The following is a 16,617-nucleotide window of genomic DNA, read 5'->3' as shown; positions in this document are numbered from 1 at the left end:
GAGTTTTAGTCCAATAAAGTAACTTTCACTAGCTTAAATAAACCTCAGGGGAGGAGGAAGAAAAGAAACTTAATAATTCAAGTGAGCCTGCCCAGATTTCAAGATCATCAAGAGAGTCCCACCACTTTCATAAACCATTTTTGTCCTGGTCATAGGTAAGTGAAACTGTGGATATCGGTTCTGCAGTTATGTAGGAGGAGATCTTGCTATATCTTTACTACACAATTCAATACTTCAATGTAATGCCATCTCAATTGCCATGGCTTCATCCCAGTACTCATAATAGTCAATGTGTGATAGGCTAATTGAGACATATACCTTTTCTCCGTCTCAATTCCTCTCACACATTGATAAAGGTTTATGGGCCCAGCATACTTCCGCTGCGCAGTGGAGATAAGGCTGATTTGGTGATGATCAGCTGTGGCCAGGAGTGCAATTGTTTCAGCCGGTAAGGTGACCCAAGACTCCAAAGACCAGAGATGCTGCCGAAGATGTGTGACTGCCATGAATCTGTTCCAGAGATGCTGTGTGAGTAGCAGAAGAGCTTAAACCCGGGGCTCCGAGGGTCACAGTGCAGTAGTTCATTTGAGCCGGGTGGATTGGATTACAGTATCTCCAAGCAGGCTGAGAAGGGGCCTGGGAGAGATTTGAGCAGAGATGGTGAGCAGAAATCCCATCAGTGTGATGGAGAGACTCTCGGATTCTAACTATTTGCAGTGGTCCATAATGATGGAGAATCTACTGGCCCGAGAGGGACTTGAGAGGACTATTACTGGGGCTGATGTAGACCAGGAAGGGATTAAGAAAGCACAAGATACTTAAAATTAATGACGAGAAAGTTCTTATGCTCTAGTTTAGAGGCATAATCCTGAGAATTTGACATTCCTCGTGCAATTACAGACCCTAAAATTCTGTAGGATAGAGCCATCATATTTAAAGTGGCATGAAACTGCTATGATAAGGTAGAATAATTATACCCAAAGGAAGTCTATGCCAAGAATTAGGTCACATTCTGAACATCTCAAAGACGACAACAACAATGATTTATACCCCGCTTTTTATCTCAACATGAGATTCAAAGTGACTAAAAAGAAGGAAGTCTCTTTGGGGAAAGTCTCTGAAGAAGACTCAATCTTCTCACAACATTTTTGGACAGCTGTTGTTCCTACTATTTGAAGCAATGATATAATCCAGTTAGAAGAATGTGGCATTGGAATGCAACCAGCTTAGAGGTGGAGCAAATCAGCTAGTAATAAACAGGTCTATTAGCCTTTCATTCTATATTAGGGTCCCACTTAAGAGTGTTTTACTTCAGTTAAAGACCAGTGATGCCCAACTTCATTGGCAAGCCATGTGACTCATTTTCCCAGCCTTGCAATTACAGGAACATTTTAAGAAAAATAATAATCACGTGGTGCTAAGGATGGCATTCAACTCAAAGCAGTCTGGCACACATAGTGTCATACATGTGCATGTGTATGTGTGTGATTCAAGTTGCCTGTCGATGTCAGATGACTCCATAAACATCATAGGGCTTTCTTAGGTTACAGAATGCTAACAAATATCTGTCCTCGAAGGTGGTTTGTCAGTTCCTTCCTCTGAAATATAGTCTGCAACATCTGGTATTTGTTAGCATTCTCCTGTGTACAAGTAATAACCAGGGCTAATCTTATTTAGCTTTCAAGATTGGATGGGATCTCCAATCCAACCAGGGCCCACAGATTAAACCCTTCTGCTGCTGACCTGAAGGTTGGAAGTTCAAATCCGTGTGGCAAGGTGAACCCCCGCTGTCAGCCCTAACTCTTGCCAACCTAGCAGTTCAAAACATGCAAATGTGAGTAGATAAATAGATAGGCAACACTTTGTCAGGAAGGCAAAAGACGCTCCAAGAAATCATGCTGGTCACACACAAACATGAGGTAATAACACAGGCTCATCTTGAAAATGGAGAAGAACACCTCTCCAGAGCCAGAGATTAGCACTGCCTCCAAAGCTGGAAATGAAAGGAGAAGCCTTTGCCTTGTCTGTGTTGTCTGTCTCATTATATGCGATTATAACTAAGGCATTGAATGTTTGCCTCTGTTTGCTCTCTATATACCGTAATCTGCTCTGAGTCCCTTCGGGGAGAAGGGTGGAATATAAATAAAGTGTATTATTATTATTATTATTATTATTATTATTATTATTATTTCTGAGACAAACACTAGGACATGTGTGACAAAAGTTAAATGGCAAAAATTATTAATGACAATAAAAATCATCTTAAAGTGTGACCCAAATGCACTTCTCTCTGATTCATTTCTTCATCCATTGAAATGAAAGAATATCAGTTAATGCACCCTTGCAAGCTGGAGCTCCTGTGGTATTTTTCATGTGTCCTAAACCATGCTGCAGTCAACTCGAATGCTCTGTTGTGTAGGTTGGACCTAATGCTGGCTCTGTTTATTGACCATAATCAGAGAGAGGAAAGGCTGGGCAGGGTACACACCCAGTACAAGCAAAGAACAAACTCTTGTAGAGACCAGAAAGTCTCTGACACAACTGGATGCCAAAACAACAGAGGCGTCTTGACTCCCATTGTTTTGTTTTAATGAGCCAGCCCTGCCTAGTTCCAGAGCTGCAAACAGAGAACAAGTGTCTATATACCTGCAAACTCCCAACTACTTGACCACAAAGCCTTTCAGGAACTCGAAAGCTGGGAGCTCAGGATGAGTCCTTAGCCCCTGGTTCTATTATTGCCTCCAAGCAGAATGCTCCAGCTATAATCTGGAGACCATGCACTCTCCAGCTGTAGTTCAGAAATGGCCCGATCATTTAAAAAAAACAAAAAACAAGGCAAGGCAAGAAAGACAATGAAGTTATCTCCCGCCCTTCCTTTGCTAATGGATTTTGACACTTTTGGACATGACTTCTGGACTACATGTGAAAAAGATCTTGGAGTCCTCATGGATAACAAGTTAAGCATGAGCCAACAATGTCATGCGGTGGCAAAAAGGCCAATGGGATTTTAGCCTGCACAAATAGGAGTCTAGTGTCTAGATCCATGGAAGTCATGCTACCTTCTATTTTGCCTTGGTCAACCACATCTGGAATACTGTGTCCAATTCTGGGCACCGCAGTTGGAGATGTTGACAAACTGAAATGTGTTCAGAGGACAGTGACTAAAATGATCATGGTTCTAGAGAACAAGTCCTATGAAGAGCCGCTTAAAGAGCTGAGCATGTTTAGCCTGCAGAAGAGAAGGCTGAGAGAAGACCATGATGAAGGCCATGTATAAATATGTGAGGGGAAGGGAGGATGGAGCAAGCTTGTTTTCTGCTGCCCTGGCAACTAGGACGTGGAACAATGGCTTCAAACTCCTTCTTTGGAGGCTTTTAAGCAGAGGCTAGATGGCCGTCTGTCAGGGGTGCTTTGAATGAGATTTTCCTGCTTCTTGCAGGGGGTTGGACTGGATGGCCCATGAGGTCTCTTCCAACCCTGCGATTCTATTATTCTATGAAAGGAGATTCCACCTGAACATGAGGAAGAATTTCCTAATAGTGAGTGCTGTTCAGCAGTGGAACTCTCTGTCCCGGAATGTGGTGGAGGCTCCTTCTTTGGAGGCTTTTAAGCAGAAGCTGGATGGCCATCTGTCGAGGGTGCTTTGAATGCTTCTTGGCAGGAGGTTGGACTGGATGGCCTGTGTGGTCTCTTCCAACTCTGTGACTCTATTACTGTAGTTCAATAAAGCAAGACAGAGTTCTCTAGTGGACAGATCTAAATATCTCAACAACAGGGATGTGAACAGGTTTGGACCCCTGTAAAAAATGAAAGGAGGAACCCCCATCCCCACCCCAACCCCAGGGCTACAGTTGACAGACTGGGATTGTCCTTTCTTAGGCATATCAGCTCAAGACATATGCTTGCAATAGGTTAAGCTATGCTTTATTGAAGGACCATATGAAGCTACCCAAGCTCTGAAGTGCAAGTGTCCCAAGATGAGACAGAAGCATGCAGAATTCATCAGAACTTCCTTGGAATTCTGGAGAAAGAAGGGGAGAAAAATGTACAAATGTTTTCATTGACTACTTGGAAAATCCTTTTCCAGTTATTGGTTTCTGATGGCAGCTAGTTCTTCTCACTTTCTTTACAGATTCCCTTTCAGTGGGACTGTAAATCTGCTCCATGTATCAGTGTGAATTTTGAAGGAGTTAGTCAAAGTGGGAAGCATCTTTCTTTCATCTTCTCTCTGGCTTCATCTCTCTGTCTCTTCCCTCATCTTTCTCTTTCTCCTTCCCGCATATTTTCCCTCCCTTCCCAACCAGATTGGCTGGATTCCTCAAGCCTGACACAGCCACCTTCCCATCCATATTTTGAGATGCTCCCAACGGTTCCCTCTGAAATCCCAGCCATGATTCATGTTGATACTGGGTGGGTCTCATCCAATGTGTCCTCCTGGGTTATTGTTTTCAATCACGTGGAGAGCAAACTTAATAAGCATTGTCCTCTTCCATCCATTGGGAAAGAGGTGGATTCTCACTTAGGACCAATGGAAGCCCAAGAGGCACTTATGTTTAGGGCTGGCTCTTTGAGAGAGAAGGCTTGGCCAAAGGCATGTAGAAGGTTATTAAAGGTGGTGCCCAGGACTTGGTCAGAGACAAGGGCACAGGAAACACAAAGGGGGAAGACAGCAGTGTCTCAAGATGGCCAGGTTTCTGGCAGTTTTGCTCCTACCTGCACTCTTCAACCAAGGTAAAAAAAAGAAACTTTAGGGTGAGATATAACAAATAATAATGCCAGTTATAGTCATAATAGCATCAATAAGAATAGAAGATTGGAGAACTCCACCTGGGAGACCTCATCAGACTTGCAAAATTGTGCATTCTGAGTAACTCTTGAATATTAGATGGAGGAGAGCCCTATATAAAGGTAACTTCTGGGTATGGCTTTCATTAATTGTGTGGCTCCATCCTATCCATGTGAGTTCCTAGAAGTCAGTTCTGTTTGCTCAAAATGTGGTTTACTCCCAAGGGAGTATTTAAAAAATAGATCTCATGTGTGAAAGGAAAACTCATTGAACTCCATGAGATTTTTCTTCTCACTAAACATAATGAGATTACAATGTAGGTGCCACATAGAATCATAGGAAAGTTACTTTGTAGGGCCACTTGGCCATGCTGGCTGAGGAATTGCAGGAACGGTTGTCCAAAGCTGGTACTTCTTTGGACTCTGAGGTCACCACAGTCTTTCTGTTCCATCAATCTTAACAGGGCAGCTATTGGACTTGTAGATCTTTTTTTGGTTGCTGCTATCAAGCTGTGGCTTTCGGCATAATAACGCTTCCTTTAAAAGGAGTTCTTCAGCTGCATTGTTTTTCTGGTTTGTTGCCAACAATAAGGAATAGCCTTAAGAGCAAGAGGAAATGAGTGGTTTGCTCAAGGCCAAGTGCAGGAAGGAAGTAGCAGAGGGAAAAATGGACTTGAGTTTTGCAGATGTGATCCTGAATGCTTCTCCATCTCTCACAAACCCATGGCACTTTTCTTGCATCACTTATCTCCCTCTTTGGAGTAGGTGAGCTGGCAAAGTAAATATCTTTCATAATTTTTGAAGCAAGTGCTTGTAACCCCATAAAAAAGGAATTTTCCTAAGTACTTCCTACCATTGCTCAATTATAGATGGCTTTGATATGATATTGTCCTTTTCCTCCTCCTTCTTTTTAAAGCAAGTGCTTGTTCTACCTTACATACACACCGTTGGGATGTAAAGGACACAATATTGTCCTACCAGACTGGGAAAAATATTTTGGACTGCAACTCCCAGAATTAATGAGAGGATTCTGATGGATTCCATTAGATGAAGATTTTGGCTCTCTTCCCCTGAGAAGAGAGCATGGATCCACTTTAAATTCGGATTCTGTCTCCTGCAGAATTCTGGGGTTTGTAGTTTAGTGAGGAACAAGATCTGCCTGGCTGAGCAGTTTAAAGACCCCTCCCTAAACTACATGCTTCAGAATTCTGCAGAAGGCAAAAACTGGATTTCAAGTGAGTCCATGGTGTGACAAGGTTATTAATTAGGGCTAAGATCTTGCCAAGATCTAGCTGAGGAAGTCAATGCTTTCCTCTTTGATTTATCAGTACATTCTGAGTTACATGACCTGTTGTAATCCAGATATTTTCCACTATAGTATCCATAATCCCTGGTCATAGTGAAATCTAGGTTTATGGGAGTTATTATCCAATGCATAGAGAAATTGCAAGTTTTTTGTGTTATTGTGGTACTTTAAAAAAAATCTGAAATGATAAAATATAGACACATGAAAATATGATATGCTAAAATATCATATAGTAAAAGCAAGCATAAAATAAAGCTGGGGTTAAGACAAACAATGTGTGATAGAGAGTAAATGCAACATTTTCAAACCCTAGGTTAAAAATGGAGTTTAATCTAGCAACTCTATTGTTCTGCAGTGTCTATCACCTGAGGCAGTTGCCACAGTTTGCCTCGTAATATTGTCAACATTGCACTTAAGCACTAAATTGGAATAAGCAAGATGAAAATGCTCAGAAAATGCAATTCTTACTATGAGGTTACATTTGTTGTTTTGTTGGGGAGAGCAGATCTAGGAATCCTGTGGTCTTCCAACTGTGGTAGGACCACTATTCCCAGCATCCTCACCACTGGCTATGTTAGCTAGGGTTAATGGGAGTTGCAGTGCTTCATCTGGAGGACCATGCAATCCCCATGTGTAGGCACGGAGGAGGGATTCAATAAGCATAGACTGCCTTTTGTCCTCTTTCTGGACTTTCCATAAGCACTGTATATAAGGGACAGCACTACATACAGTCTTCTTTCAAAATACTATTATGAAAACATATGGGTTGGGTGTGTACAGTCCTCCTTCCCCACTTTGGATCAGCTCCATCCTGAGACTTGCTTATCTCCCCTTTAATATAAACATCTCTGCCTTCCACCTCCTTCAAGGACAAGGAATGTGCAAAAGGCTTCATGCTGACTTTCAGAAAAACTGTTTTTTTCTTGGTTTGCTCTTAATACTACGGTTTTGCTGGATTAGGATCATCCCAGGCTCTGAGGTTTCTGAGCCAAAACCTAAGACTTCAGGGAAGTCCCTGTTGAAGTCATTTGTGTTATGCATTAAGTACCAACCACAATTGCTCACAGTTTGTCATTCAAACACACAAGCACAGAGCAAATACAGTAGAGTCTCACTTATCCAAGCTAAACGGGCTGGCCGAAGCTTGGATAAGTGAATAACTTGGATAAGGAGGGATTAAGGAAAAGCTTATTAAACATCAAATTAGGTTATGATTTTACAAATTAAGCACTAAAACTTCATGTTATACAACAAATTTGACAGAAAAGGTAGTTTAATATGCAGAAATGTTATGTTGTAATTACTGTATTTACAAATTTAGCACCAAAATATCCTGATATATTGAAAACATTGACTACAAAAATGGCTTGGATTATCCAGATGCTTGGATAAGTGAGGCTTGGATGAGTGAGACTCTACTGTACTATGTAGAAATTATGCTGGAACTTTTAACTAAATGGCTGATTCTCGGACTAAATTAGAATGAGGGGGTTATTCATTATCACCTACTCAGGGAGTCCAGATAAACAGCATTCGATCTGGTTTATTCACGTAATCAAAGTTATCCACAAACCCATGAAAAATGCACTTTAGGGTCACTGGCAATGTCTCCTTGGTTTGGGGAAAGCTATATCTGATGAGAAAAGCTATTCCTATTGACTATTTCTAAATGATTTTCTATACGCTTATATTCCATTTTACCACCACCCCAATCAGTGTAAGGTGGTGTATATAGTTTTTTCTTCCTCACTGTGAGCTAGGTCAGACTGATTGAAAATAATTGGCTCAAAATTCCCTGTAAATTTCATAACTCATTGACTTTAGAACCTAAATCTTCCCAATTTATTAATTTAATTTAATTTATATCTAGCTTTCCTTCCAGCATGGACTCTGGGATGTAATAATATGGTTAAAGTAATATACAACTAAAACAGTGGCTCCCAACCTTTTTTTGACCAGGGACCAACATTAGAACCAAAAGGGTTACAAATCAATTTTTGGTCAACTTTAGATTTGGTTTGGTTATTGGGGTGCTGATTCAGAAAACTGTATTGGATAGATGACATCAGCTCTAGTTTCTGATACATATGCCATTGAGCAGTCACCATTTGCTCACCCACAGAAAACCATAATTAATAATGTAGAGTGGATGTTGTCAATCCAATGCAATTTTCTGAATCACCACCCCAAATAGCCACAAGAACAGGCCTAAAAATGAAGACATCAATGTTCCCCTGCTTCCAGGCACCACATGGAACAGCTCCGCTCAGAGGGAGGGAGGGAGGAGGAGAAGCAGCACTCAGGAGGCTTGTTATCGTGCCTTTCATAGGTAGTTAGCCTCTCCCCTCCTGACATCCCCATTGCCTTGGCACTATAAGAGAGTTTCATGAGACCAGTCGCTCTCATTGCAGCAGTGTAGTAATGGTGAGGCTGCTGACCATATTTTAGTTCATGGGGACCACGGACCACAGGTTGGAAACCACTGACTAAAAGCTGGATGATCAAAAGTAACAGAAATGCACACAATTAAATCAGCTGAAATGTTAAAACATCTACAATGTAAAACAATGTAAAATAATTTAGAAACATAACTGTAAAGATTAAAATGAAGATGTCCCCATTAGAAAACTCTTCCGCACAAAATATTAAACACTCCAAGTACTACACCATGATAAAAACCATGCACATGGTAAAGCTATTTGATCCCTTTTTGTTTGGCTAGAATGGTACCATGAAGCCTATTTTCTCTTCCTCTTTTGCCAGCTTTCTGCCTGCAGTGCAACACATGCCATGGAGAGTACAACTGCATTGGAGAGAATGTGACCTGTGAAAACCCCTACGCCAGCTGTACCACATCTGTACGAAAGGCATACGTCTGTAAGTAGCATTTTTAGAAATGGGAACTGGTGATTCTCTTTTCAAAAGGCCAATGTAATCAATGCTTCAGACAGATTGCCAGCTGAGTTATCCCATTACAAGAAAAACTAAGAGGCAGGTAGAGTGGAAGTACAGCAGGACAACAGTCAGTGCCTTGGTTGTGGCTTATCCAATGATAATTTTAAAATAAATTATTTCTTCTGATGGTGAGAATCTGTTAATGACTTCCTTCACTGCTTATGTTGTATCATTTACTGTACAAAAGTTTAATTGATATTTTATTTTTATTTTGAATAGATTGGATTAACGTTTGGGAGAACATCAGGGTTATATTCCTATAAATCTGCAGTGCTATAATGCCTTGGTGTCTTATGTTTTGTGGGAGGTGGGGCATCTGAATATACATGTGTATGCATGTGCAATTATGTATGCCAAACAGTGGAATTTATTGGAGAAGTAGTAGGCAGACAGTCCAAAATGCTGTGTGTAACACAATTTTAGCACAAACAGATGCTGCAATCCCGTAGTGATTCTGAAGGTACAGTGGGAAAGAAAGAGGTCCCACTGGAATCATGTTTTCATTGACAAATCAATTGTAGTGGGACATGAGACTGGTGTGGTAAGGCTCCAAGTTACTTAGTTTTTATTGTTATTGTGTTCCTTTCATGTCTGACGTACATAGTCCTGAAGATGAACCTATAATGGGGCTTTCTTAGCAAGATTTCTTCAGAGGGAGTTTGCAATTGCCTTCTCTGTTGAAAAGGTGTGACTTGCTCATGGTCACCCAGTGAGTTTCTGTGGCTAAGCAGGTGAATGGATGTGAGGGTAGGGAAGAAGACGGCACTATTATTACAAGTCCTTATAAAGCCGCAGTGATACATTAAGATTTATTATTAGTGCGTGCCAAGGATAAGCCAAAGTATCTCCATTATCTCTGGGCAAATAAAATAAAATAAAATTAGAAGAGATAGCTAAAAAGCAAAATTAACATCTATCAAGCAGATGCAGCACCTACCAAAGTATAATAAGTCTAACTTATTTTCATTTCCAGCCTTTCTGGAATTCCAGTCTGTGAGGAAAGGCTGTGCCCAGCAGCTGTACCCTCCCGAATCCATTTCGATCAAATCGCACCTGATGTCTCTCTCGTATCAGGCACGCTTTTGTGCTGAGGATGGTTGTAACAATGAGACCTACTTTGGTGAGTCCTTTTTCTGGTGATTCCGATGCAAGATTCTGTGTGAATAGTTCCTGATAGGCTCAGCCTAGGCAAAGGAGGGATATTGAGAAGAGCATTTATTTCTATTAATCATTCCAACAGACTAGTGTTAGCAAATATGAAAGAGAGATGTTTGCATTTCATGCATTTTTGGCAGAAATGAGCAACTTTTTTCAATGTGAAGTGCATATTGATTGCCTTCTTTCTTCTTCCAGTTTCTCATCAGCCGCCGGCCAACCATATGCGCTGCCACACATGTGCTTCTCAAGGAGCCTGGTGCCCCGAAATTGCCCGCACTCAGATCAGCTGCTCTGGACATCAAGACCAGTGTGTGGATCTGACTATCCTTGGAAAACTAGGTAAGTCAGATTATAGTAGTTGAGTCTAGAAGTCTCTGACTTCTCTGACTTCCCTTCTGGAACCAAGATACTGTACAAAAAGGTACAAGAAACCTCCTCCACAATGTTTTTAAGAATACTCACTTTGTTGGAACTAACATCCACACCAGCAACCTGCAGGGACTAGCCTATGTTCCTGAATGTCATTCAATTTCAGTTTTCCTCCATCCAAGGTATAAACAGATTGCTCAATTCCAAAAAGGTCTGATGGAATGCCGTTTCCCTTCCTCCATTCTGCCGACACAGGTCAATACTCCAATCTGAAAATAAAGGGTTGCTCCAGTCTCAAACGCTGTGAAGACACTTTGAGCTTCTACTCCGGCATGCGCACCATCCATGCTTCCTGCTGTAATTCACCTCTCTGCAATACCTTCAGCACAGGTAACCAACACCTCAACTTGGTAACAAGCAGGGGATAGATGCTGAATAACTATCTCAAATATTCTAGCACCTATAGAAAATACTGTGCTTCAGAATATCCCTCATTAGAGAACGTAATTCATTCAAGATAAAGCAAGATCAGAAATCGCACACAAAACATTGCCTTGCACTTTGGAAGGCACACTGCTATCTGGATACAGTGGTATCTGCTGGGGTTTAGTTTAGTTGCATTGCCTCTCCTGTGGATGCCAAGTCTCATTACTCCTCATGAGAGAATGCAACTTACTATGCCTTAGTAAAATGGCAAAATCGGGGTTCTTTTTTGAAGAGAAAAAAATTAGTGGGGAAATTTTCAAGCTGTAGTTGATTGATTCCATTATTATTAACAGCATTTCTATACCGCTTTTCTCACCCCTGGGGGGACTCAAAGCGGTTTACAACATACCGTATATACCCGAGTATAAGCTGACCCGAATATAAGCCGAGGCACCTAATTTTACCACAAAAAAACTGGGAAAACATTGACTCCAGTATAAGCCGAGAGTGGTAAATTTCAGAAATAAAAATAGATACCAATAAAATTACATTAATTGAGGCATCAGTAGGTTAAATATTTTTGAATATTTACATAAAGCTCAAATTTAAGAAGACTGTCCAACTCTGATCAAATCATTATTCTCATCTTCTGCAATGTAAATGTGCTTATGTATCCTTTTAATAATAATAAAGTAAAATAATACATGTAATAATAAGTAGAGTAAAATAATAAATGCAATAATAATAATAAGGTCAGAGTGAAATAATAAATTAATAATAATAATAAAAACAGAGTAAAATAAATGTAATAGTAGCAACAATAATAGAGAAAAAAATAAATGTAATAATACCAATAATAATGGAGAAAAATAATAAATGTACCATATATTCTCAAGACTTATATTCCCAAATATAAGTCAACCAGGATCCTCACCCGAGTATAAGCCGAGGGGGACTTTTTCGGTCTTAAAAAAAGGGCTGAAAAACTAGGCTTATACTCGAGTATATACGGTAATAAATGGCAAAATTCAATGCCTAACATATATATAAAAATATCACATATTTAAATCAAAAACATACAACTATAGATTAAAACAATTAAAACGATAAAAACATCAAACATAGACATATGTATGAAAAATATTAAAGCAATTAACATAGATCCCTTCTCTTCCCCCACCACCATCCCCCATCTCCCTTCCATGGATTCATAATTCATGATGATGGTTTCCTTGATTAAATCAAACTATCAGTAATGGAGTCTTCCTCTTCCTCTATAGCCTTTCATTTTATCCTGTTTGATCATTTTTTCCAGTAAATAGTAGTATGTCAAGATCCAGGGTATTGTAGTGGTTTGAGCATTGGACAACAGCTCTGGAGACCAGTGTTCAAATCCATGTTTGGCCATGAAAACCCACTGGGACTTTGGGCAAGCCATATTCTCTCTGAGGAAACCCGCTCTGAACAAATCTTTCCAAGTTTACATTTAGGACTTGAAAGCACTCAATAGTAAGAAATATCATCCCATGATATGCCCAAAGTACGAGAGTCTCATTTTAGCCATTTTGATTTCTAGGGAGAGTTGAGGCTTAATTTACTCCATGCCCCGTTGACTTGACTCTTGGCCAGAAGTTAGGGGTACAAATTATGACCATGGTATATCTCAAGGTTGCTTTTCCTGCCCACATTTCAGATTTCCATGTGCTGAGTGAGGCACCAAATGGGCTGGAATGCTACAGCTGTGTGGATGATGATGGCTCTGGACCTGGCTGCACCACTCAAGCCATGTCCAAGGTGCAGTGCACAGGCATCCACAACATGTGTTTGGAGGGTGTCGGCAACAGCCGTAAAGGTGAGTGCCTGTAATCTTAACTACTGAACATATAAATTCAACCTGAAGTGAAAAGTTTTCAGAAAAATAGGTTTCTCAGTCCTGAACTGCTGAGAATCTTCACAACCTAGAGATTCTTCTGTCAAAATTCACATGTTATTTAGTTACACAGGAAACAGGAAAAAAATGTATTGGTGACATGACTTTGTGCAAAGAAGGCTTATTTTCTTGGCAATAAATGCCGGGCAGTTTCCTGCTATGTGCTCATAAATGGACTTCCATGTGTGAGAAACAGCTTTGCAAAAATGTGTGGTGTTTGTAATCTATAGACCGATGCGCAATGGGACACTGGCAAGCAGCTTCTGGTGCACATCATGCACTTCCCATTTGTGCATCATTTGCAATTCCATATCTTCCCAGCGCTATGCAAGGATAGGTGAAACCATGGGTAAAAGCGAAACAATAAAATCTGGTGAAACACATTGCTGGCATCTCCAGCTCAACTCTATAAATCAACCTTTGGAGGAAAGACACCATAGAATTGCCTGGAGGTCTAAGATGTCTAGAGATATTTTGTCAGATGCATGTAAATGAAACCATGGACACTAGTGTAGTCAACAAATGTGAGAATTTTTATGTATAACCCTATTTGTGGCAGCTAGTGGCTCGTATGTCAGAGGGCACATGAATCTACTATGGGTTTAATCTGAACTTCAAAGGAGATCTCCAAAGCGCTGAAGTCTATTCCTCCCTCCCCCAAAAAATCCTGGGGTAGATTCTGTGCCCCACTGATGTGGAAGCCACTGACCACTAGTCTTCTTACAATTAACATTTGAAGTTCTGTATCCCTCAAACCTAATAAGAAACAGTAGGAGATGTTTTGACTCATAGCTTCTATTGTTTTCATTTCTTTCCCCTGCAGCTGGAAAGGATCTGGGCCTTGTGACATTTAAAGGCTGTGCCTCTCCAGCCATGTGTCAAAGCTCTCTCTTGGGGCTGGTGCAGGAGTTGGACAACACTGACATCCTTTGTTGCCAAGGAAGCCTCTGCAACAATCGTATTGTGAATGGAATAGTGACAGAAGCCAGGATCCCTGCTGATAGTATGGACATTGCAGAAGCTCCTGAGTGTATCAAGCCCAGCCAAGCACCATCTGGAGTCACTGCAGTTCCTGACTGCGCATACACAGAAGAGAAGGAAAATGACGGTGTAGTGAGTGTACATCCCTCTGCTGGGATTCACATTGAGGAAGAAACCAATGTAAATGAAAGAGAGAATAATGGGAAATTAGTAACTGAGAACAACACAATGTCACATTTTCCTCATCATGATGACCACTCAATTACCCACAAAGACACCATCACTGAGAACATTTCTGAAGGATCTTCCCAGGGAAATGCAGCCTCACCTTCAGGTGCTCCAGGGTCAGACCTCATCACAGGAGATGGTTCCTCAGCCGCTACAATCTTGGATAAGAGCAATCCGGGAGCCAGCACCACCTCTTCGGGTAATCATGGCAATGTTGTTGTGCTGATTCCTGTCGTTGTGTCCAGGAGGAACAACACCACTTCCTCCTCCACAGAAACAACCACTGACAACAGGATCTTGGCAAGGTCGAACACTAATGATGAAATTGATTATGAGGAATGTGAGGAAGAAGTGGAGGGCATGACTACTGGGGAGCACTTCATGGCTGCTAAAGAGAGTAACCATGATGGTTCTACCTCCACCCCAAGGAGCACGATTGTCCCTGTTGAAGCTCATTCTGATGCTGGCATTTTTGTTGAAGGGATGAACCGAGATGAGTCTGCATACCTTCCATCTTCCAATCAAGGTGGCCATGGTGCCGGTATCTTCACTAGAGAAGGGTCTACTCATGCTTCTGCCACAGACCCTGCAGGAAGCTCCAATGTCGTTCATGGGCATAATGTCCATGCCCATGGTAGAGATGATGGAAGATTCACTGTTGATGAAACCACTGCCAACCACGCTCCAGGACCTGGGGATTCCACAGTGGACAACCATGGAGCCACCAGTGGTGAAAACTTCTTTGGTGGCAGTCCTCCTCTGCAGCCAGGCCGTGTTTCTGATACCATTATTCCCATACCCTTTGTTGTGTCAAAGGATAATGACTCTTTCATCACCGAAGGCAACAATGTGGCAAATACCAATTCACCCGTTGCCACCAGTGGCCCAGATAGAGACATCCTTGTTTCAGGAGCAGGGGCTGGCACCGCACGTCCCAAGAACAAGATTCCATGCAAACGCCCAGGATCTCAAAGACGACAGGGTGCAAAGTTGGTGTCCTCAGATGCAACTAACAAGCGGGTCTCAGAAGAGGTTTTCACTAGAGATGGTGTTACCTCATTGTTCAGTGACACTAAAAATCCATCACACAGTGGAGGAGGAAAGGTCAATCCTAACAGTGGGTCCTTGGGTCTTCTCAACAACCTTAATCTCTTTTTGCTCTCTCTCCTGATGGTTGCTCTGTTGCACTGAGCCTGGAGAGATGGGATAGTGTGTGTTATTTTATTTTAGAACCTAGATGTCCTGGTTTCCACCTCTAATTTTGATCTGACCCTACTTCCTTTCTGACAAGAACTCTTTGGACGTCTATAAAGATTCCTCTGTCCAAAGACTTCACTGAAATAGAAGGGAGCATGTTGTAATCAAAGTGCTAGACATAACTTTGGGATATTTGTTTGTATGAAATGTGACAGTATTTTTTTTACTACGGAGTACACAAATAGTATATTGCTCCCTACTGGTAAAAACAGGGACAACACTCCATATATTTTATAAACCTTGCTTTGTTCCTAAAATGCACCTATCCCTATAGGCAAAAGTTTCTATCTGATCTTGGAAGCTAAGAAGGGTCTTTGTTCATAATGCTCATTAAATTGTACAGTTGTGAGCATAAGAGAGAGACATGTTACATATAGTTAAAGTAGTCTTTGCTCAGTTGCACCAAAGGAGGATGTAAAATATGGGCAGCTGAAAGAATCCTTTGTTATGCATTATTATTTTTGTGAAAGAAACAGGGGGATATTTATTTTTACAACTGTATACAGATATCACATTCCAAAAACACAGATTGGATCCAAAACACATGAAAACTGCAAATATTTAGGTCTCAATCCTACTGGTACTATCAACTGGAGGAAATCAGGAAATTACAACACTTACATAATTTCCATTGATTCAGTGTGTTTTCTCTGTAATAGGATCCAAATTGGAAGACTCCTCCAGGTCTAGGAAGTAGGCTTGGCATGCTATACTTCTTGCATCACTGTGAATTTTGCAAACAAAAATGAGTACTTAGAGTTTGAAGAGGAGGGTGGGGCTATTAGTTACTTAAAAGTAACTTTTTGAAGCTCTGGGTGTCTAGCACTGAAATATTTGAAACTCTTCTAAAGTGACATTCTTACAGAATACAGATCTCTTAGTCCAGCATAACCTCATCTATCTGAGGGTTAAGATGGTCCCAGGATTGACTAAAGTATAAATAGGACTTTTGCTCTGAAAGGCAACATAAAAGTCCTAAAATAAAAAAATAAAAGGAATACAAAAATATGTCTTGATTTATATTTCTTTGCATTTTGGATCTTCTTTTGTTTTGTATTCCAGACAGTTTCCCCACCTGACTGTTCTCAGATTCAGTGGAATTCATTGGTTGATCTCCTTGTGGTATTTCATCCTATTGTGCATTGAATCTGTTCCCCCATTCTTTGTAGCAGTCTGTGAACTAGAAATGTGCAAATACTGGCAATTATGGGGCATATTGGAG

At 40.9% G+C, this 16,617-nt stretch overlaps 1 protein-coding gene across 1 annotated transcript; it reads left to right on the top strand.

Annotated features, from left to right (window-relative positions):
• Positions 1-4,622: 4,622 nt before the first annotated feature.
• LOC103279306 (uncharacterized) lies at positions 4,623-16,403 on the top strand. The gene is made up of 7 exons (XM_008113789.3): positions 4,623-4,731; positions 8,855-8,968; positions 10,020-10,166; positions 10,400-10,543; positions 10,829-10,963; positions 12,693-12,851; positions 13,753-16,403. Exons 1-7 carry the CDS (start codon positions 4,683-4,685, stop codon positions 15,327-15,329), a joined length of 2,325 nt encoding a protein of 774 aa, XP_008111996.2. The 5' UTR covers positions 4,623-4,682; the 3' UTR covers positions 15,330-16,403.
• Positions 16,404-16,617: the final 214 nt, after the last annotated feature.

The sequence above is a fragment of the Anolis carolinensis genome, unplaced genomic scaffold (assembly GCF_035594765.1).
Source record: "Anolis carolinensis isolate JA03-04 unplaced genomic scaffold, rAnoCar3.1.pri scaffold_10, whole genome shotgun sequence".
In the NCBI taxonomy this organism is placed as follows: Eukaryota; Metazoa; Chordata; class Lepidosauria; order Squamata; family Dactyloidae; genus Anolis; species Anolis carolinensis.
This window is presented reverse-complemented; position numbering and strand designations above follow the sequence as displayed.

Bases quoted from the DNA above. Each gene is read 5' to 3' on its own strand.
- LOC103279306 (XM_008113789.3), top strand. From the start codon at position 4,683: ATGGCCAGGTTTCTGGCAGTTTTGCTCCTACCTGCACTCTTCAACCAA. The intron at 4,732-8,854 runs GTAAAAAAAAGA...CTCTTTTGCCAG, and splicing joins ACCTGCACTCTTCAACCAAG to CTTTCTGCCTGCAGTGCAAC. The intron at 8,969-10,019 runs GTAAGTAGCATT...TTTCATTTCCAG, and splicing joins TGTACGAAAGGCATACGTCT to CCTTTCTGGAATTCCAGTCT.